General features: G+C 41.6%; 1 protein-coding gene across 1 annotated transcript in view; it reads right to left on the bottom strand.

The window, feature by feature from the left end:
- Positions 1-19,795, bottom strand: part of lats2 (large tumor suppressor kinase 2) — a 42,257-nt gene extending 22,462 nt beyond the window's left edge. The window contains exons 1-2 of the mRNA XM_084083723.1: positions 19,543-19,795; positions 5,871-6,705 (exon numbers count right to left, since the gene is read on the bottom strand). Of these exons, the coding sequence (XP_083939849.1) occupies positions 5,871-6,239 (369 nt within the window). The 5' untranslated portion in view covers positions 6,240-6,705; positions 19,543-19,795. The remainder of the gene's footprint in view (positions 1-5,870; positions 6,706-19,542) is intronic.
- Between the last annotated feature and the right edge of the window lie 5,188 nt (positions 19,796-24,983).

Below are 24,983 nucleotides of genomic sequence, written 5' to 3' on the forward strand. Positions count from 1 at the left end.
ATTGCATAAAGGAGGGGATGGTTATGGATTTCTAAACAAGGTATTCTAGTGTTTTAGGTAATATTTGGTTGAATCAAACTACAATATTAATTCAACCGTTAGATACATATTAAAAGTACCATGGGTTTTTTGCATGTTTAGTTCACTGTCATATAATGTATACTTTACATTACTTCTGACAGTTGTTAATTTTCCTGACATTACAAGAAGCTTAAAGCTTGCCTTAAGAGATAAAAATCAGAAATTAACTTGCAATCGCAATTAGATATTTTGATACGCAAATGGTTCAGTACCAACAGAGATGATGTAACAGAGACAGACAGACCAGACCCAATGTAACCTGGACAGACAGACAGACAGACAGACAGACATACTGACAGACAGACATACCGACAGACAGACAAAAGACAATGTTAATGAAAGAGAAAGAGAGAGAGAGAGGCAGAAAAACAGATAGGAAAGAAGACTCATCTATAATTTGTCGCACGACTACGCCAAATCTGTTATTTTTGCCCAGTGACACACCTATGTGACAATGTATAAATTAGCCCTAAACAAACAGACAGACAGACAGACAGACAGACAGAGACAGACAGACGGACAGTATCAGACAGAGACGATGTTAGCGACAGAGACAGGGAGAAGAGACGACATTCTCGGTGGCGACGCGAAGGGCGGTAGAGGAACTGTTCCACCCTTCTGCCATTGAATGGGCTCTTCCTGTTTGGATTGACCAGAGCACCACTGCTCTACTCTGCTCCATTCACAGCCAATGGAGGTCAACACTGCGGCCCAGGATATGGCTCTCACGACATGCTGCCCACAATGGCTTTCTACTGCCATCCATCATTGTCTTTGTTTTGTTATTTCATGCATTTCTCCTCACGGAGAGGAACTGTGTGGAAAGATTTTATCACTTATCTTATAAAGAAAACAAATGAATTAATACATTTTGTCATCCATGACCATTTGATGATTACTGCTGTTTCTTTTGTTGTGGTGGTTATGTAAGAGGAAAATCACCGCAAAGCTAGTTGAAAACGTATGTACCGTGTCCCTTTTGTAAACAGTATTGCAGAGAACGTCATTTGAGGTCATTATTCATGCATATTTTGCATTTCGGGGAAGGCGTTGAGAGAAGATCGAACAAACCTGGCAGTGTTAGGCTATCATCAAACAGTACTACTGACGTTTTCTCCGTTAACGTATTCGTTAACCATCGCATCTCTTTTAAAATCCTATTGCCATCCAGAAGACCAGCGACCTCACATCCATCTGACTGCCAGCATTCAACCACAAACACACACCGACGAACATGCATCCATCTCACACCTAGCATCCAACCACAAACACACACCGACAAACACGCATCCGTCTGACTACTAGCATCCAACCACAAACACGCATCCGTCTGACTACTAGCATCCAACCACAAACACACACCAACGAACACGCATCCGTCTGACTACTAGCATCCAACCCCCCCCTCCCCCGTGACAGAAGTGAAATCAATTTGAAGCGGTTCTCCCTCCTTGGAACGAACTCTGTGTGTGTGTGTGTGTGTGTGTGTGTGTGTGTGTGTGTGTGTGAGTGTGAGTGTGAGTGTGAGTGTGAGTGTGAGTGTGAGTGTGAGTGTGAGTGTGAGTGTGAGTGTGTGTGACCTCTCTCTCCAGCTCTGAAGCGGAGGCTGAGAGTGAGTAGGAGAAAGGGGAAGGATTTCTGGGTAGTGTTGTGCATGGGCCTGAGCACAGCATGTTTCACATGCCAGAGCCTGTCACAGGGCCTGTGTGTCCCCGGGCCACGGGCCAGCCCTCCAGAACTTAACCGCTGACGTACACAAGCCCTTTAATATCAACCAGCAGCATCCAGTTAGTACTGCCCCCTTTTTTTTTTATCACTCAAGATTTAAAGAATTACTAAACGCTAGTTTACTATAATATCCTGAAGTGATAATTCAACTCTGAGTCTACACATGTAATGAAACGGACCCTCCTGGTTAATTTTTTTTCCGTATAATCTCAGAGTTACGGATACTGCTGCGATCATGATTTTTGAGATCCGATCCGATTCCGATCAGGCAGCATAAAACCGATCCGATTCCGATTAATTCCGATCCGATATGGCACGGCAATTAATATTAATATTTATTTTACTAAATGTTAAAAAATGATTGATCAAGTGATATTACTCAAACAGAGAACATAACCTCCACAGAATAATAGTCAACAAGTTCCACAACAGTAGTTTAGAAAAACTGCCCCATTTATTATTAACCAGTGCCAATGGGTTCGCTTTAACCTAAACAGCAGCATAAAATAAAATACAAAATAAAATAAAAGATCCTGTGTAACACAAACTTGGCTTCCGTTTGACATGGTCATTTCAGGTAAAAAAAAATAAGTCACATATATAAAAATAAATAAAATCCCTTTATACAATAACAATACACACACACACACCATATTGTCCAACTGTATTGTCCAGGGCTCCAATTCTGCCCAAAAGCAATGCTACCATTGGTCTACCAAAACAATAGGGTGAACAAATAACAAAACGTATTATTAATAGTCCACAAGTTCCACAACAGTAGGTTATGAGAAAAAACATGTTTTATTTATTTTTTATATATGTGACTTATTTTTTACCTGAAATGACCATGTCAAACGGAAGCCAAGTTTCTGTTACACTTACACAGGATCTTTTCATTTATTTTGTATTTTATTTAATGCTGCTGTTTAGGCTAAAGCGAACCCATAGGCACTGGTGATGGGGTCCACCCAGTGCGCAGTCAAACTCAGTAAGGACGGTGGCTACTGGCTAGTCATCCAGCACTATAAACGGGACAATGTGCTCTGTTATTTCTTTTGCCTTCTTGCTCTCTCTTGGGAGTTTTTCACGCTTTTCAAATGTATCTTCCAACGTTGGTTGTTGGGGGCCAGCGTGTGGTCGCTTTTTCTTTTCTGTAGCTTTATGGTGTTTTATAAGATGATTAATAACGTTGGTCGTGTTGTACCGTGTATATTGACGTTGCCACCGCGTGGGACGTCTTTTAGATACGACTTGCACTGGGCTCCTGCCGTCCTTTTTAACACGAAATACTCCCGTACGGCTGACATCGCTGCTTTCTGCTCGTACTGTAGCTCTGCTTAGTGTCGGGGATTCAGAGCCTCCAACCGTGCTAATAACAAACACTGGTGCGATCACATGGCCGCTACATGCTGGAGCCAGTGTTGCCATATTTTGTGAGAGAAATAAGCGACCAGGTCCAGCAAAACAAGCTCAAAAGAAGCAACGAGGCCACGGGCCCACGGCACATGAGCACTGTAAACCTATTTGCAATTATGCATGGCTATTTTCAAAAACTCTTGCAATAAAATTTGGAATATTTTTTTGAAACATTCTAACAACACAAATGCTCCCCTGGACACAAAACATTTATAAACATATTTGAAAACCACTGGTTTAAATAATAATTAAAAAAAATTGGAAGCAAGCCAAAATAAGCAAGTACACAATAGAAATAAAAGTAACTTCACAGAAAAAGAAGCCCAAAGTCGCTTATAATAAGCCGACATGGCAACACTGGAGCCAACGTGCTGGGAGTGGGAAGGATCAAAGTGCTGGAGCGGATTACTGGAATGGAGTGCTTTAATCGGAGCCTTTTATCAGTCATTTTGCTGAAATCCGATCCGATCCGATCCACATTTTTTCATTGATATCGAGCCGATATCCGATCAGTAAATCGGATCTCTAGATACAATAGACTCTAATTGTAGTTCCCTATTCCAGAAAGTGGCATATCCATTTCCTGTTCCAGATCAGTTTCCCATAGCTTCATTCGATTGGCACACTATTATTATTATTAGTCTATTGATCCCTAGCTTGAATTTTAACCCTTGGGGGAGCGAACATTCAGCAAAAATAGCAGATCTACAACCTCATACATTTATTTTATTTTGTATTAAAAAAATAGCGGAAATAGCATGCTTGCCGATCGTTTTTTTTTTTGCTATTCATCATTCGAAGTATACAGGGCTTAAGTGGTTAAAAGATGGTATGACAGCATGCACATTCCCAAAACGACAAGAGTGGCCAAGTGGTCAAAATGATTGATGCTCCCCAGAAGGAAAAGGTCCTCATACACTATGTTCCGTCAAAGTCCCCTTTGAGCAAGTCAACAACGCCCAACTGGCTCACTCACTGTGACTGACTCAGGATTAGATTAAGATCATCCGTGAAATATCTCAAATCAATGTGGATGAAAGGAGAGGAAATGCCTCACAGCAGGTTGTGAAGATGGTCTGTGTGATATTTCAACATGTGAACGGTTTTTGGGGCCTGCGTTATGTAACGGTTGCGCTGCTGTACACACTTGGCAGGGAGCGGTTGTATTGTATTGCATGTGAGACCATATGGCGCTCAGGGCCTTCATTAAAAAATTCCTCGGTAGTTATGCCAGCCACCAATGGCCAGATAGCCTGGGTGTGCTTACACAACCCTGACCAGCTCCACTCCATCCATCTGAGCTCCGTGATGTGCATACACACTCTCAGCTCCATGAGCATACACACTCACAGCTCCATGTGGATACACAGGCTGGCCAAGGAAAATCAAGGTTTTTTTATATCATTCTTTTCCTTATATCAACGAATTGCCACGAACAAAAAAGTATTTGATTCTTCTTAAAATCGCTGAAATAGATTAAGGATAAGGATAATTCCTTTTAACAGGTCGTTCATGAAAGTCCTTGCGGTCTTGTTTCCAATGAGAACCTGTGAGCAATTGGGGGTTAAGAGTCTTGCTCAGGGACAAATTTAATTTCATCGACACATATGCTGGCCTGGCCTGGAATCGAACCTAGGGCAACCAGGGCCTCTGGCTCCCTAGGCGGGCTCACTAACCACTCAGCTATGGCCGCCCCCTAGTCCCATTAGTATGATTAAACACTTACTATACTTTTTTATTTCCAAAAATAGCAGAAATGGCTGATATACAAATTGTAAGCTTGAAGATGTGCTTCCTGTTCTGGTTCATTTTTCCATAGCTTTATTTGATTGGCTCAGTAGTAGATATGAAACACACACCTTGACAGTCCCGGAATTTTCATCGTTTTAAGGACAAGGCCACTTGGCCTTTGTTTGTTAGAGTAAAAATGTTTAGGTCACAAAGACCAAATGCGAGGGCAGCAAGGACCCTGTGTTGTTTTTTTGTTTTTTTCACGTCGCCACAGACCTCGCTAAATACCTTAAGATCGCGCGTTAAACTGTTTGTAGACACACAGGGTAGCTGTGTGAGTGGCCCAGAGAAGACCGTTTCGATCGGCGACATTCCATTTTGCAGTAGTCGCTGTTTATGTTAAACAGCGTTCAGCGAGGAGAAAAAAAACTCAGAGATAATGGAGGATTAGGGGAAGATTTAGAGCGACGGCGGGTGGGAACGAAAATCTCCGGATACGGATATTTCCATATCCGGGTGTGCTACAATGAAATGTGTCACTGCGAGGGAGGCCTACAATGAAATGTGAACCTGCAGAGAACTTATTAGCCTTCCCCACAAATTTTGGTTTTCCCACTTCTATTGAACTCTACTGGCTGACCTGGTAAGACCCCACCGGGAGGACATCGCGTCTCCATCCCACTTCTCCAGTTTAACAACCCCCACTGTTCAACACCCCCCAGCCTGTAGGAGTCACTCGTGCAGAGATTGCCCCCCTAAACTCCTGGACACTGACATAGATTCATACGGGAAAGAAAATAAACTCACTGGAGCGCACTGTCACATATTGTAGCATTACCTATAAATTCCCATCACTCACTCTCACACACACACTCACACTCACACTCACACACACACACGTCTCTTTTTCTCACCTGGTCACACCCGGCGTTGACCAGCTCCTGTAGCATCTGCCGGTTGACCTCCCCGACCCCTGCCGGGTGGCCCGACCCCGAGGACGAGGGGCCCGACTCGTTGGCGAATGGCATGAGGGACTTGCGGATCTCCCGCAGGGCATTCTGGTAGTTGTTAAACTTTTGGGGTGGTCGAAGCTGCTGCTGCCTGCTTGCTGCCTCCTTGCCTCCCTTGCAGTCGGCCGTTCGTCCCCCCTCACTCCGAGAGCTGCCCCCGTGGAGAGCCTGGCTAACCAGCTTGGCCGGCTGCTTCAGCCCTTCTTTGATCTCCTGGAGACGCTGGCGCGTGTTGCCCACGTACGGGGCAGCCGGGAACGTCTTGGGCCTCATGGCGCCTCCTCTGGCCCCAACAAGACCGCCGTGTGTGCGTGCTTGTGTGTGTGTGTCTACGCCAAGGGGGGCCAAGGCAAACACACACACACACACACACACACACACACACTTTCACTCTCTCTCTCTCTCTCACTCACACACACACACACACACCAAGTGACACGCCCTTCTTCTTTCCCACTCTACGACACTCCCTGCAGACCTGTCTGACCCGGATAGATAACAGTCTGCAGTTGAATGGATCTGATGTTGAGATTTGGGAGTCCTTCTCCGAGCCTCCCCTGGCCCCCTTGTGTCGGCGTGCAGGTTGTGTCTCCCTGATTCTCTCTCTCTCTGCGACTCCCTGATGATAGGAGCACTACAGGTGTCCCATGGTGTGCTTTTCAGGGCTCACATTCCCCCTCGTGCGGGGGGTTACGGGGGCCCCGTGGCCCCAAACCATGATGACGCTTCCAGCCCGCTCCTGTGGAAGATGGAGATAGCAGGTTAAAAGCTGCAGGTTTGCATGTGGTGATTGTGGTCATACAGGCTCTCAACAGCTTGTTTTTATCATTACTAGGCTTGTGCTTCAATTGACCACTTTCAGCCTGGCATCCCTATTTCGCCTGTCATTATGGGAAAAATGTGTCACAAATGTTCATAAATGGCAAAAATCTACAAGCTTACAACGGGTTGCAACGTGGCACGTTGAGAGCTTGTAGATCGATTATTTTCGCTATTCATCAGAAGACAAAGTATTAAGTGGTTAAGGAGGCGCTCAGCCCAAGACAATATAACATTGACATTTAATTGTAGCTGAGACCCAGAATTGATTCAGGACAGCAGGAAAAACAACAGGAATAATTTGGGAAAACAGGAATGATGTCCGTAACTCCCCCCCAACTTAAGGATGACGAACGTGTCAACCTGCTGGTTCAAGCTACGGTCAACATACATGGTTCAGCTGACGGGTGCAGAATAGTGGCTTCCTGAGTCCAAATAAGGTACATTAATCAGCCCCTCAAGGTCAAACAGAAGGCTCCAATGCAGCCATCTATGCTCTGTTCCACCACATTGTTCTCTTGTTCGGTCCTGTCTTTAGCGACAGAATCTGCAGAGACCATGCCAGTGTCGTTTCACTCCTACGTCCATATTCAATGTGATTGTTTGATCAGATATTGAATAGTGTGTATGATCCTGACTCAAGTTTCTGATTATGAAACATTGAATAAATGCACCGGGACTAGTGATGAGCGCGCCGACCTGTAACCCGCGGGACCCGCGGGTGGGTCGAGTCAGGATTTCAGAGGCAATTATGCGGGCTGTGGGTGAGCGGGTCTCACACGCCAAAAAAAATCACATGCTCTTGTTTTGTCTTTATTCCTAATAAGAATAAGAATAATAACAATAAAACAGTTTGAATACACTTGGGGTGTATACTTGAAGATTATTTTCCTTCATGATTTTACCGATTTCTTTTTTACCGCGGGTCGCGGGGCGGATTGAGCCATAGATTTATATATGGGTTCGCGGGGCGGGTTGAGGTGGGTTGGGTTCCGTGACGGGGCGGGACGGGTCATGAAAAAACCCGACCCGCACATCACCACACAAATTCAATCATATAGAATCTAATCTATAATAGATGTATGAAATGAAATAACAGCTAAACATTGGCCACTGCCACGGTGAATGTCATCTTATTTGCATATACATCCACGGTGGTCAACAAGGTATGTATGTATGTATGTACGGCTGATAAATCTCCACAAACCTGTAACATCTTTCTGGTGCATACAATCATTTGGGGAAAAGGGCATAAAATGTAAGAATGCATGGCCTTGTTCTAATGGAATGGGTAGGTGGTGGTGCGGGTCAAACAAGCTAGCTCTCTACCTACGTCAGCCGGTCAGTGTGAAATCAGACATGTCAAACGCTGCCTGAGAATTTTATCTGGAGGAACATACTCCGCATTCTGCCTTGGCAATGGCAACGCAAGCTAGCAGCACCACTCGCTCTCCAGGCAGGGTAGGGCGGCCTGGAACACAGCTACATGTCCCCATCCTCTCTGTCCTCACATGGAGGCCAGCACTCGCTCACACGCACCCACAGTGCAACTGTGGTATCTGGCTAGGAGGAGTTTGTTTTACCTCATTTTCCAGATTAATTTGGTGGACTTTTTATGCTTTATTGTATGGGACTAGGGCTGCAAAATATATCGTTGCAGCATCGACATCGCAATACACACATGATGTGCAATAGTGCTCGTGCACATGTGCACACTAAGGCAAATTGTCAAACTGTAATTTAACTTCAGAGAAAACTAAACCTAGCATCGTTCACATTTTTCAGGACTGATCTGGAAAGAAAAGTCCATCTGAAAAATAATATCATGGTTTTATGACTTGCTAACTTGTTTTTTCTTTTGTATACTGTTGTTCTTTATTGTTGGTGCTTCTTATTGTTATTTCTTGCCTCTGTATTACTGTAACCGACAGTACTTTCCTTACTCTGTATCTGTACCTTTGTAACTCTAACTGCTGTGCTGCCTTATCTATCTATCTATCTAACTTTTCTTGCAGTCACATTCTATGTTCACTGAGGGTCATCCTAAGTCAACGCGAGTATTGCACAACTGCCTTATAGTTAGATATATGCAGATCTGTATATATCTTGTGAAATTATATAAGATGTAAGATACATAAGATACATCCAGATTTGTTCAATTAAAAAATGGTATGAAGGCGAATGAGAAGAAATATAGAAAAATGAGAGACAGCGAGAAAGAGAGAGGGAGAGACAGACAGACAGACAGACAGACAGACAGACAGACAGACAGACAGACAGACAGAGAAGGTAAAATTACTCTGGGGATGATATTAGGATTGTTACAGGCTTTTTTTACTTGCAGCATAAGCATGATTGAGGCATGTGCCTTTAACCTGCTGGGCTAAACAGAATGCCCCGGAACACAGAGAGGCTTTATGTCAACAACTTTGAGTGGGTAATCAATGGCCACTTTTAGTATCTGTGCAACTTACTGCAAGAACAAATGCAGTAGGCTAAACTATGTATGATGAATTCCAGAAGCCAAGCTACAGTCCAGTGCTGAACAATGCATCTTTGATGTGAAACAGAGTATAGTATTAGCCTGGGACCAGACGAATCTGCGAGTGCAAAAAAAATTGCACTCTGCAATTTGGGTCTGGCACCGCTCCATGGAGAGTCCATTTCCTACTCCAGAAGACGTGGGTGACCAATCAGGGCCCAGTATTCGAATATGGGAGACTGTAATTGGTAGTTGGTTGTAGGTCTAACCAATTGCGTCGAGGGCAATTGTTTTGATCCCGCCCCTTAGGAAAAAAAACTTCATCATGGAAGCACCAGACTCATATTCATGCAGTGATATAGTCTGGCTACGCGAGGCTAGTATAGTATAACATTACTCAACATTTCCCCCAGTAGGATATTAGGTGGAAAGTGAAGGGAAATAACATTTCATTCCTCCACCATTCCCCAAACTTTTAACCACTTAAAGCCCTATTCTATACTTCATCGTATGACAGTGCTGTGAAAATAGGCAATGTATAAAGTTCACAATGTGGCACATCACAACCCTTTGTGAGCTTGTAGATCAGCTATTTTCAACATGTGCAAAACTTTGCTGAGTTATAATCTATTTATAACTATTATAACACATGGCTAGCTACAGCAATGCCAATTAGTTAATTGCTATTCAAAGCAATTAACTAAATACTTAATTCAAAGGGACATTTTTACTTCAATAATCTAAGTAACCCTTGGTTGAGATCTTGTAAGCTTCAAATATCTGCCTCTCTCCATCAGACAAGGGAAGTTTGCACTTTGGCAGATGGACAAATGTTGGTCTTGGTCTTCAATGTGAATCCCAAGCAGCATTCTGGTTTCCTACCAGGGTGGGAAATAACAACTAGATACCAACCAAATGCTGGTCGATTTGGGCTGTGCCTGTTAAGTGTGTCTAAACTACCTGCTGCCATTTTGGCAACAAACCAACCATTGTTTGACAGTCATGTGCTAACTGTAATTCTAATTGTCTTGAAAAATATTGGGAGTGGCCAACGGATTAAAAACATTATTATTTTATAAAAATTATTCGATTAATCAAAAAAGTAATCGATAGAATAATCGCAAAGAAAATAAAGGGTAGTTAGTTGCAGCCCTAATATCAACCACGGTGGACAGTATACAAAATTAAATCCTGCTTTCATTTGGGGTGTTCAGCCAAAGTGAGTTCTGATGTTTTCTGCACCGTCTGGTGAGACAGAGTGACATGCCTCATTACAATTTTTTCACACTCTACCGCTCAATACAGCCTCATACAGTATCACTTGTTTTTAGCAGCTGCAAAGCTGCTGCTCTACAAACAGGCTCAGACCTAGTCCGACACCTAAGTGACACCTAAGTGTCATTGGCTGTCCTTCACTCCTTTAAGCCAATGGCGACACGAATGGGGAGACGGTAGAGCCATATGAAATCCGTGTTAACGGAATCGCGGACGGAATCGCGGAAATGACCAATAAAAATGGAATTGGAATAAAACACGGAATATTGCAGAATTTGGGAAATAAAAAAAAATCTCGGTAAATTTTTTTTTTTTACCGCGATTTTTTACAAATCCACGGGACACCACCATTTTGCATGGCCACATCCTACTTTATAAACAGTAAAATCCACGTAGAAATAGTCTTAGAAAGACGATAGAAACAATAATACATGGGTATGTATAATGGTAAAAATGAGCATAAAAAGCAAAATACAGAATTCAGAAATATTAAAATGGAAAAAACAGAATTTGGGAAAAAATAAAACGGAATTGGGAAAAAAATAAAGCCCGCCCCCCGCAGTAACCGTGCTCCGCTGCGCTCCCCTCATTCACAGACAGTGCAAGTCTTACTGCAGCCTCAGGCAGGAGGGTTAGCCTAAATGCTAGCGTGCTTCATTAGACCTAGTTTGGCTATTATATAAGTTATTATTTGGCCATGTTCACACTGACTTCAATCTTAGCTATTGTTGGGAAGACCCGTGTGGTGTCAAAAAATGTTGCCACCACTTATATAAAAAACATTACAGCGTTTAGCGGCGCAGATTCTGTCACGCTTGTTTCTCTCGCCAGGTTTGGCGAGAGAAACAAGCAATCCGAAAAACAAGTAATCAGGTCTATGAACACACACACACACACACACACACACACACACACACACACACACACACACACACACACACACACACACACACACACACACACACACACACACACACACACACACACACACACACACACACACACACACACACACACACACACACACACACACACACACACACACAATAATATGACTGTCAAGTCATATTTATTTCTTGTTACTCTTGGCTGTATCTTGTTTTTTTTCCTGTATCTGAACTGTGTTTCTTAACTGTGGTACTGCCATGACAACTAAATTTCCCCTGCGGGGTCAATAAAGGTCTATCTATCAGTGCTGAATGCCCAATGGGTGCAGGCAGCATAAGAATGGGCTCATGACACCCAGACCCAGGTAGCCAATTTAGGAAGCCTTTGAACTAACTGGGACTCAAGAAGCCAACATGTCTTGGATCCACCTGTCTAAATAAGACGAACACCATCGGTAGCAGTCAGACTCCATCGTCCCATCTCCTCTGGGGCCTTTCTCAACAAGGACACAGCCCTCACTGTTTGTTGCAGATTAGACTTTGGTGGTGTGTGTGTGTGTGTGTGTGGGGAGCTGTTGCCCAAACCATGAGATGGGTTGCCTGGGCTTCCATTCTTGCGACTAGAAGTTCGGGCCGCTACTCTACCCTCACACCTACGTCACACTGCCGATCTGACTGATGCCCATATATGGAGATCTCTGTGTCTGTCAGTCCTTGTCTCTTTTATTCCCATACATGGGGATCCCTGATGTCATCAGTATATGCCCAATTGCCCATATATGGGCATGCTGATACAACTATTCATAGGGTTGGGCAATTTGGCAAAAATATCATATTTCTTTTATAATGTATTGAAAGTCCTTTTGTTGAGCACTCAATGGCTTTGTCATGGCCCCGAAAATTGTATGGTGTTACACCACATTTGTTAAGTCGTCCACTTCTGTGACCTGCCTTCATTGCAGTGATGGCAACCAAATATGGTGTAATTGTCATAGATTGTTGTGTACGGAAGGATCCACTTCCGTCACGTGATCGGCCCTAGCCAATCACAGATCGGAGCTCGACGGAGCTCAACTTTTTACGACAACGAAGAAAGAATTTACCAGAACTTCGGGAACTCATCCCCTTTCCAAAAGCCAAGAAGAAGACTGACGCTATCTTATGTTGTTTATAAATCAAGTCATTATAACACGATAACAATTGTTTCTTTGGGATGTACAATACGAAAATTACGGAACTATTAACACAACTCGTCGTTAAGTTATGGAGCACGGACATTACCGCGATTGACTGCAAACAGATAAGTGCAAAATGATTAGCTTACTATTAGCCATTTTGTCTAACTCTCGGCGATCTCTTGGATTGATTTCAGTTACACATTCATGCATGTATCTCATATTTATCTCATATTTACATGTCGATTTCAGCTCTGACATTTAAGTGAAATGTTTGTAGGCTGCCGGCCGTGTTGTTGTGTTGCTGTTTTTACTGGGAAAGAGTCTATCCACACATGCGCTGTGTAAACTGCAAAAATGTGACGTATATCGCATTATGATGCGATGTACTTCCGGCACTGGGGTACAACTGTACATCATGCAAGTACATTAACAGTGCGGGAAGCAGCTATCCCAATAGCCAGAGCACTGAGCAATATGTGTGCAAAATGTGGAGTCAGTTGGAGCCCTGTGTGGTGTGAGACCCTCTACAACGCTGACTCTGAACTCCATGGGTGTCGGCCTTGATTCTGGTAGCTGGATGCTTGGAGCACTGCGTCTGACCAGAGAGCATTCCATTCCACAAGTAAGTACAAGTTAAACCATACCAGCCATTGCATCATGGGGCAGCCGACGACTAAAATACACGGAATAAAATACATATGTAGTCTAAAATGGGAAGGCATCCACAAACACACAAGCTCTTTGCTAGGAAATGTTTCGTAATTCTGCTTTCTGTGGCATGCTCCCTCACATACCTGCACTTATTTCTATACTTACTGATCTTCTTTTGAAGATTTCCAGCCCTCAATAACAGAAGTGTAACTTCAACCCTCAAGTTTAATCTATACATACAGATTACTCCATCGTGTGAGGGTGTAGATGAGCTCTATTTGGCGAGTTACAGGTCATACTACTGAGTATAGGCTAAATTGGTCTTTACCCTCTAAGAAAATTAGCCCTACTTATTTGTGTATCCTCAAATTCACTAACCACTTTCACATTTTACTAGGGCTGCAACAGTTCAAACTGACTAATCGATCTAATCGATTATAAACAATTGCAAAATAGCTAATCAACAAGCTCACAGTGTGTCACTTCACTTGTAAATCAGCTTATCTCAATATTTTGTGCAACACAGCTGTAAGTAAATAGGGCTTAATCTGATTAATCAATTAGAATTTATTAGCGTTGATTTGTTGATATAATTTTTTAGAAAGTATAACAAAAAACACGCTATTCAATTAATCTAAAAAGTAATCAACAGAACAAGGCTAAGAATCTAACTGACAGTTGCAGTTGCAGCCCTACATTCTACAAAGCAACTTCATTGTGATAGTATAGACGAATCCACAGAGCGGCAATCATAACTGCGGTGTCAAGCGGGTGCCGCTCCGCACCGTGACACCACAGCTACAGGCAGCGCTCTGGTGGATTCGTCTATACACAAATCCACAGACGCGCTGCCTGTAGGCAGCCATTGCTGCGGTGTCAACGCTCCGCGGCCGCGACACCGCAGCAATGGCTGCCTACAGGCAGCGCGTCTGTGGATTTGTCTATAGGAGAACCTCCTCCGACTTATTGCTGTTAACAACTGTACCACAGCAGTAGATTACAGCAAGGTAGGGCTGGGCTATATGACTTCAAATCAATATCACAATTCTTTCAAAAGTTTGATTACGATTAATGAACGATTATAGTTTTTTAGCGGTGCCAGCCGCTCTACACTTGACTATGTCCGTCCGTATGTCCGTTTGAGCCCGGATGTCCGTTTGTCCGTTATGTCCGTTTGAGCCTGGATGTCCGTTTGAGCACGGGCTTTAAACAGCTATAACTCCAGTTCGCAGCATGCCAGCAAGTCCAAATTTGGTATGTGGACTTACACCACCAATTGGGACGAGCATTGATTGCTGAAGCCCCGCCCCGCCCTATTATAGCGCCACCAGGAGGCCACTGGCTTTAAACAGTGCTTTACACAGCTATAACTCCAGTTCGCATGCCAGCAAGTCCAAATTTGGTATGTGGACTTACACCACCAATTGGGACGAGCATTGATTGCTGAAGCCCCGCCCCGCCCTATTATAGCGCCACCAGGAGGCCACTGGCTTTAAACAGCGCTTTACACAGCTATAACTCCAGTTCGCAGCATGCCAGCAAGTCCAAATTTGGTATGTGGACTTAGACCACCAATAGGGACGAGCATTGATTGCTGAAGCCCCGCCCCGCCCTATTATAGCGCCACCAGGAGGCCACTGCCTTTAAACAGCTATAACTCCAGTTTGCAGCATATGCCACCAAGTCCAACTAATACCACCAATAGGGACCAACTGTAATTACATAAGCCCCGCCCCCTCTGTCTTCCCATTGGCTGGGCTTTAAACAGCCATAACTCCAGTTCACAGCATGCTACTGAGTACAAATTTGGTACGTGGACTCAGACCACCAATAGGGACGAGCATTAATTGCTGAAGCCCCGCCCCGCCCTATTATAGCGCCACCAGGAGGCCACTCATCAAAGGCACCGCTTCCTTCACACAGGGTGCGATTTTTTTCTTTATAGCGGAAATAGCCAATCTACAAGCTCAATGTGCCGTAATGCGACGCGTAACTTGTGAGCTTGTAGATCTTTTTTCGGTTAATTACAACAAAGCAGCCACAGCTTAAAGGGATATTTCACTTTCAAAAGAAATTTGGGTCATTTTATCGTCTACTCAGGCTTTTAGGAGGACCCCGGACCGTTTTTAAGTTGCTTGATTCAGTATTTAGATATTTGATATTCATTTTATCAGACACGCCCCCCTCCTATACAAACCCATTGTAACTTCAAACTCAATTTTGAACATCTAAAACCCCCGTCCTTGGTTCTGGTGACTGATATTGTCCTTCTAATACGTGAGGAGACCATGTTCTTTTCAATTATTATTTTCATTTTTTTTTTAATTAAAAAAGAAAATACAGTAACATTTTTGTTTAAATAAATGAAAAAAGTTATAGAAAAAACACAGCTCCCTCACGTATTAGGAGGGGTCACCAGAACCAAGGACGGGTGTTTTTTATGAATCTAACATGTTAAAAATGGAGTTTGAAGTTATAATGGGTTTGTATAGGAAGGGGGCGTGTCTGATAAAATGAATATCAAATATCTAAATACTGAATCAAGCAACTTAAAAACTGGCTCACAAAAGCCTGAGTAGATGATAAAATGACCAAAAGTTTTTTTGAAAGTGAAATATCCCTTTAAGTCTGCCAGCATTTAGAGGTAACCTGTGCGACTGGGCTGCTTGTCCAATTGATGCGCTGATCACACAAGCTCATCGCTGTAGGTTCAATTCCCATCTGAGACCTTGTTTCATTGGTCACTTTGCAGACGACTCTTTTCACTATACTTCCTCAATAAAGCATGAAGGCCTTGAAATAACCTTTAACAAAGGTTTCCCACAATGATAAAACTGTTGTTGTTCTCTTTGTACTCCTGAACATCCTCCAGGTTTTCTTTCTGAAGTGGTGTCACAGACAGGAACAGAATCACAATAGAACAAATTGTTTCACAGGTGAAGCCGCAAAGGGGAAAATAGACCGACTGGAATGTAAAGCATCTTCAAAAAGAAATGCTGGTGTGATGTTGGTTTGCATAACAGGTGTGCTGGTCAACATTCAAAGGTGTCAGTCACCTTCAAAGGTATAACATGTGCTGAAAAAGAAACAAAGAACATCAAAAGTAATCAACAAACTATACAATAAAAACTGGTCAAACATTGGCCAAATTGTCAAATAATATAAGAAAGAGATCAAAATGGTGAAAATAGCCGATCTACAAGCTCACAACGCCTCGCAGCTCACAACACCTCGCAGACCTTGTGAGCTTGTAGATCTGCTATTCAGAATATTTATCTGTAGAACCGAGTCAAACAAAATTGAACGCTTCAACTCCTGGATTCCAAGTGCGGTTGGGACTAGGTCCCCTGTTAAAATATGATTATTTTGGGGGGGTCACAGCCTGAAAAGGTTGAGAACCACTGAGGTAGGGTACTTCCTGAAATGCCAACAGCAGGAATGGCCGATGTTTTGTTTAGTTTTTTCAAAAAAATCTAAAATAACTCTAGCCTAGATCTAGAAGCTCACAACGTGTCACATCGAGTTTGTATCTGCCATTTTTCGTGCAACATACGCCAAAATAGGGCGTTAGACAATATAAGATGGAAAATCATAAAAGCACAGATGTGTGTGTATTTCATAGGTCATCTCCTGTATGAATGGCAGTAATGTTACCTTGTGAGTGTTAGATTCACACCTGAGCACAACACATCAATGGTTGCAGCAATGCCAAGCTACAATTAATCTATGCATGGGAAAAGGTAAAATCACAATAAATCATGGACACACACTTTTCAGTCCATTTGTTTTCCAAAGAGCGTTTTTCTCTCTCTCCCTTTTAGTCATGCATAATAACAAAGAAGAAGCCATTCATGCCCTGATACAACCGAACAGTGTGTTGTGTTTGTGTGTTGTGTTGTGTGTGCGCAGAGATGGGCGAAAATACATTGAAAAGTATTTTGATACAAAATACAAATACTGGGTCAAACAAAGTATCAAAATACAAAATATAAATACAGGTCAGAGAAATGTATTTTGATACAAAATACAAATACTGGATCAAACAAAGTATCAAAATACAAAATATAAATACAGGTCAGAGAAATGTATTTTGAAAATACAAAATACGTATTTTTGTATTTTGAAAATACAAAATACTACATTTGAAAGTATTTCATTTTTTCCATCCCAGCCAAATACAAATTACAAAATACAAAAAAGTATTTCAAATACGTATTTCAAATACAAAAAAGTATTTCAAATACGTATTTCAAATACATCTATTTCAAATACTGCCCATAAAATAAAAAAAAGTATTTTATGTATTTCAAATACAGAAAATACAATTTGAAAAATATTTGAAAGTATTTTGATACAAATTACATTTCATTTTTTCCATCCCGGCCAAATACAAATTACAAAATACAAAAAAGTATTTCAAATACATATTTCAAATACATGTATTTCAAATACTGCCCATCTCGTGCGTGCATGCGTGTGGCTGTTGACAAAGTAATCTGTCTGGTTAATTTAGATAAGTGGATCTTAATAAAGGGTCCGTGGACACCCAGGCCAGGGGTCCTCGTTCCAGGGGGTCCTCAGCTCTAATAGTTAATCTTCACCATAATTACATACAAGTATAGGCTAAATACAACTACAGAAGGTACAAGGAATGTCTATTTTGATCAGAGTTTTTCAGTACCTACACAGTACATACACAGTGAAGCAATTCCGGACCAAATGACACACCATATCAGACCAAAATTGTATGTTCTTGGACTAGGGTCCCTAAGATTAAAAAAAAGAAAAGGAGAAAAATATCGAATGGGGGGCTTGTTACATTAAAACGGTTGAGAAACCCAGATTTAAGTTGTTCATATCAGCCTGCAGCCTCTCTTGATATGATTTTATTCATGGCATCTTTTCAAACCCATAATTGTGGAATTGGGGGGAAATCCATACACATACACACACACACACACACACACACACACACACACACACACACACACACACACACACACACACACACACACACACACACACACACACACACACACACACACACACACACACACACAAAACCATGTAAATAAACAAGATGCCCTACTAGGGAAAAGGAGTATTTGTTTTATTATAGAACCCATAATAAATTAGACAGTGTAAAGGCTCAGATTGGGGCCTGCAGGCTGGAGGAGGAGGTCTGGAGCAGTACCGAACAGTGTTGCCATATTTTGTGAGAGAAATAAGCAACCAGGTCTAGGAAAACAAGCTCAAAAGAAAAAACTATAATAAGCCACATGAGCACTTTCAACACAAATGCTCCCTTGCACAAAACATTTATGAAAATATTTGAGAACCACTGGTTTAAATAATTTTAAAAAATGTAAGCAAGCCTAAATAAGCAACTACACTTTAGAAACTAGACCCAAAAAAACGCAACCTGCAACTACCAATATTTAAAAGCAACTTCACAAAAAAAACAAGCCCAAAGTCGCTTATAATAAGTCGACACGGCAACCCTGGTCCCGACATTCCAACGCAGAGAGAATGTATAGTCCGCCGGACCGCGGTGTCGCTGACCAAAAATAAATAATAGATCTACAAGCTAACAATGCGTCGCACCGCTACGCGTTGTTTGCTTGTAGATCTGTTCTTTTCTTGGCCAGCGAGCGACACCCAAGCAATGGTCCCCATGGTCCTAAAGCTTGGTTTGTGTTGGACTGGAAAACCCAAGGCTTTCCAGTGTTGCCAGATTTTGTGAGAGAAACAAGCAACGATGTCTATAAAAACAAGTCCAAAAGAAGCACAAATAAGCCACTTTAAAACTATATACTGTATACATTGGCTATTTGAGAATAGCCAATATGCAAGCTCAAAACACGTCGCACCCTATAGATCTGCTATTTTCAAAAGAATCTTGGAATTTGTTTGACAAATGTGGAATATTTTAACACAGATCCTGACACAAAATATTTTCAGTCCGCAGACAAATACATATTAATTTGGGGGTCCTTGACAATGTAAATGTTTAAGAACCACTGGCTTAAACAACAATAGGAAACAATCCCCAAAAAACGCAACCCGCAACTACCAATATTTACAACCAACTTTACAGAAAAAGAAGCCCAACCTCGCTTATAATAAGCGGACATGGCAACCCTGAGGCTTTCCCGTCTCTTTTACTTACATTCCTTGCTTCAAACACTGAAATACACCCCCCTTAACATGACTTTATACCCCGATAACAAGTCATGTGTACAGTTTATATACACCATTTATGAGATACGAGATCATAAACTTACCATGTGATATAAATGGCATGAGAATAAAAACGTCTTAGATTCGGGAAAGTTAGAAAAGAGAAGGGAAAAAAATCCCCTCCTCCAGAAAAAAAGTCGTTCCTTCTTTCTTTTCTTTCTTGTTTTTTTCGGGTTAAACTTTCTTTTCTATGTATATATCCGAATCCTTCTTTCTTCAGTCAAGTTGGAGGGAGAGCGACGTTACGGGGTAAATATGGTGAAAACTCGCGTCCATTTTCTAGTCCTGCAGCTTTAGAATGTGAACCATAGAGTTATAATATATCTAGAGGGCGGACTGCCCCGCCCCCATCTAATCATTTCAATGAAAGTCGCTCCCAAGCGCATGAAGCACCCGGAAGTAACTCTACTTCCTGGATTGGCGGATTGGCTCCAACGTTGGAGCCAATAGAGCAGGCGCACGGGCGTTTCAGACGGTGGACGCACGCGCAGTTGCGTTTTAAATGCAGAAGTCCCGCAATCTCAGTTTTGACCACCAGGCGACGGCAGCTTCACTGTTCTACCGCGGTTCTGAGGGCTTGATGTGAATCCAGTACAAAAAGTTGGATACAAAGTTGCTGCATTGTTCACATTCCAGAGGTCACGGGAGGGACCACTGTGACGTCAGCGCATTATGGGCGGGGTTTCCTCTAATGTATTCAGTGGTTCTCAACCTGTGGGTCGGGAGGGACCCCAGGGGGGGTCGCTACATGATTTTAGGGGGTCCCCAGATGACAGTGAAGTGACAATTTAATGACTTTTAAGACCTTTTTAATACCTAAAAAAATAAAGAAAAGAAAAAGAGCATTACTGCATAAAAGGTAATCAACAAACTATACTATAAAAAAACTGGTCAAACATTGGCCAAATTGTCAAATCAAGAAAGAGAAAGAGACAAACATTTTGAAAATAGCCGATCTAAGCTCACAACGCCAATATTTATCTGTGGTACCGAGTCAATATAAATTGAATGCCTCAACTCCTACTAAGTGATTGTCAGGGTGGGGGGTCCCCAGTTCAACTATGATTATTTTGGGGGGGTCATGAATCCGTTGAGATCGAGAACCACTGTATTATTTGGTTCTTTGATAAATAAAATAATAATAATATATAATATATATATATATATATATATATATATATATATATATATATATATATATATATATATATATATATATATATATATATATATATATATATATATATATATATGAGCTGTGTGTGTGTGTGTGTGTGTGTGTGTGTGTGTGTGTGTGTGTGTGTGTGTGTGTGTGTGTGTGTGTGTGTGTGTGTGTGTGTAAGAATTTTATTATCATAAAATGTTATATAATATACTGAATTACAATATATTGTATATCATTCATTAAAAATAGTAATGATAAAGTAATACATTGTAATACATATATTTCATTTTTGTTTGATTCTCTGATTAAAAACAAGTAGGTTATGTGACACATTATTCGTAGGTGTGGTTTCCTCTAAACACATTTAATTAATAAAATGTATAAATAGAATGTTTATCATAGAATACACAACTAATTATAATATATAGCCTATCATATATAATAAAATAATGATAAAATAATAATGCATTTTTAAATACATTTTTAAAATTGACACTTTCTAAAGTAAACAGAAGAAAATTTGAGATCGAGATTTACTCACTCCCAAGAAGTGGTGGGAAGAAGTACTCAGATGTTTTACCCTAAAGTAGCAATGCCACAATGTTTATAATTAAGAAATTCTGTAGGTGGATCAAGGGGAAGGTCTGCAATCTAAAAAGTACCTAAGGGCCTTGAGGCCCTCTGTATGAGGTATGTCAATGTATAATGATAAGACATCCATAGTGACAAAATGTACGTAATTTATGTCTATATGTTCATTTTCATGCAGGCCCTTGGGCCTCAACAGTGGTGATGGGCTGATTGGCGACACTCTGTGCCTGCCTTCGATCAGCTTCATTACCATTGGTTACCTCTAACAGGCCTACTGCCTACTTAAAGCCAACATGGGCAACCTACATTCAGTGTTGTTGATGGTCTGAGGACGTCCGCTCTGTGTCACTTTTGCTTCACCATGTTAAGTAAAGCAAAATACTTTTTTTGCATCCAAAGAGCCTCAATGTTCATTTGTCAGTGTGAAAGCCTATTTTGTTGTTCCCTGTTGAAGCTACAGCCCTGAAACTTCATATATGCGTCCCCTTATGAAGAGCAACTTTGCCACTTTGACCGTTGACCTCTGACCCTTTTGATTTTCCACCATTTATAATTGAATGAAAAACATTTAAATTCAAACCCGTGTTCGAGTTTTTTTTTGTGTTGAACAAGTGAGAGGACCACACCCTCACTGCTTGACAGACAGACAGACAGACAGCATTTGCACACAGCCATGGCTAGTCTTACACTGTATAAAATAGGCATAATACTGCTACCTATTGGACTGATGGGCACATTACATCCTATATGTAATAATGCTTGCATAACATCTAGACTGGGAAGAAGGGGGTATCATGTACCCCCGGAAATAGGCTACTTCTGATCAGTGTTTTTTTTATTGGACAAACTTTTGTATGAAGTGCTCGGATCCAATAATACATTGTTTTTTGTATTGTTCCTGTCAAATAAACATGGAAAAAATAATATATATATACATATTTCCCCCATATTCGAGGAATATTCGAAATTCAAATATTAATTTACCAGCCCTAGTACATTCTCACTGCTGGATGCTATACAGATTAAAACTGGAAAAGTGTCTTCAATAACAAATTAGGTTAGGTAAATCAGCCCCCTGTTTTCACCAATAATATTAGAAGCTATGGTCCTCTTTATTTGACCAGTTTGTTGATTGATTGATTGATTGATTGATTGATTGATTGATTGATTGATTGATTGATTGATTGATTGATTGATTGATTGATTGATTGATGTACTTTATCTAGTAAGACATGAGAACAACAAGTACATGGAAGTACAAATTCACAATACAAGGTCTACTAAACTGCAAGACTCATTAAGCACTGAGCTTGTTTAAGATGAAATGAGTAGGTTCAGAACAGCCCAGTAACAACACATCTCTCTCCATGGTTTCCTCATAGTCAACCAACCATCACCAGTAGTTTAACTAGCAGCTTCATGACGTGTCTTGTGTGTGTTCTGTCAGGTGGGTGACTGTGACCCAGTGCCATTTGTGTAGTTCTGTTCAGTGGCCAGATGGTGGTGCTTCTCTCCTGTGAAAGGTCTGACAGCTGAGCTTCAACTAAGACAGTGGTTCTCAACCTTTTCAGGCCGCGACCCCTCAAAATAATCATATTTCAACTGGGGACCCCTCAAAATAATCATGTTTCAACTGGGGACCCCTTGTTATTGGCCTCCCTTCGCACAGGTAATCCAAAAGCAGACAGTGAGCTCTGCAGCACCAAACATTTACTCTCACTGAGCTTCAGCACACTCAAACCTACTAAGGTATATCCAATGGCTGACTCATTAGGCTACTAATTGAATGAGTGAGTTGCAAAATCAAAATACGCCAGTAGGTGGCAGACTTCACATGAATACAAGGTTATCACAACTTAAATTTACACTGCTGAAAATATAGCCATGGCACCTATAGGGCCATGACACCCCTCAAAATAATCATATTTCAACAGGGGACCCTAATCATATTTCAACATTTCAACAGGGGACCCATCCTGACAACCACTTGGAATCGTAGGAGTTCAGGCATTACATTTAGTTTGACTCGGTTCCACAGATAAACATTGTCACAACACAGAGGCGGTGTGAGCTTGTAGATCTGCTATTTTCCAAGTGTTTGCCTCTTTCTCGGGTAATATTTCACAATTTGGCAAATGTTTGTAGCAAGTTGGGAGAGAAGTGGACCAGTGCATTGGCCATGAGCTGTACCTAAAGTTTTGGGTTCCAAAATGGTCCTCCTCTCTGATTGGTGTGGCAAGATGGTGCAATACCGCCATCTATTGTACAGGAGTGTGTACTATGAGGCATTGTCCCTGTATCATAGGGCAAATAAAATGAATAATATATATTTAATTACATTACTTTAATCATTAAGGTTTCGAGGCCAATAGGCTCGCCTTATTACATCTGTAAGAGTTCATTATTCTTCCGCCGGTTTTGCCAGTTCTGGCCTAACGCGTGGTCACTTTTATGAAATTCGGCAATATGGTAGAGGGCTATGCCAAACGGCGAAAACCCGAAACTCACAAACATTGGCCAAAGGGTGGCGCTGTAGCACTCAATTGAAATATGCCAACTTTGAACAGGTACAACTCATGCCCTGTTTGACCCACAGCCATGAAACTTCGATGCACACATGCGTCTCCTCATGCCTAACAACTTTCACACTCTGACTTTTGACCTCTGACCTTTAGATCTCCCACCATTTCGAATTCTATGAAAAGTAGTAAAAATCTAACTCCTCCTGGATTTTGAGCAATCTGTACGAAACTGTCTACACATGAACTTTGGACCAATGCCGACAGAACTAAGCAAGCGGATTTTCCATAAGTGAAAACGTTAAGCTTTTATAAGCCAATGAAAATTGCAGTTTTATGACAATTATTCATCTGCCCCTAAAACATACATGCAGACTCGCATTTGTTTGACACTTTACAATATTGTAGAAGGTCATTCCAAGTATCACTGAAACCAATCTTACTCCAATTGGTCAAAGGGGGGCGCTATAGCAATTTTTTTAAATGCAAACTTTAAACAGGCAAAAGTCATGCCTCGTTTGGCCGACAGCCGTTAAACCTGCTTACACATGTGCCTTGACTCATGAGGAACACATGTATCACTTTGACCAGTAAGCTCTGCCCTTAGATTGTCTGCAATTTTGAGCAGTTTGAAAAACATTTAAATCCAGGATTTCTGAGCAATTTGCGTGAAAGTGTGTCATGTGTGTGAACTCCTTTTTCATCAGTTCAGGTCTGTTGGCCCAATAGCTTGATCGCTTAATCATCTGCCTTGAAACCACAGGGTCGCTGGTTCAAGTCCCACGCCATGCAGACTTCAACTCAATTGCATTGCACACAACATGATTGTATCAATGAATAAACATGCAATTGATAAATGAAATGCTTATTGAGAGTAGTTATTTTCAATATATGACGTACTTCATTCCCTCTTTTGTTTTGTTTTGTTGATTCTCCTTTTTCACTGACCAAGGCTGTGGTTTGAATAGCTTGATCAATACACTGTTAGTCTCATGTGCCAGAGGTCCATGGTTCAAACCCCACTCGTCACAGTTTACATTTAAATTGCATTGTACAAAACATGACCCTGTTAATTCAGACATGTGCAATTTGATGCATGTTCACTTCTTCTCTCGCGCTCTGTCACTGCCTCTCTTTCTCTCTCTCTCTCTCTCTCTCTCTCTCTCTCTTCTCTCTCTCTCTCTCTCTCTCTCTCTCTGCCTCTCTCTCT

The sequence above is a fragment of the Gymnoscopelus microlampas genome (assembly GCF_963454915.1).
Source record: "Gymnoscopelus microlampas genome assembly, chromosome: 17".
Taxonomy (NCBI): domain Eukaryota; kingdom Metazoa; phylum Chordata; class Actinopteri; order Myctophiformes; family Myctophidae; genus Gymnoscopelus; species Gymnoscopelus microlampas.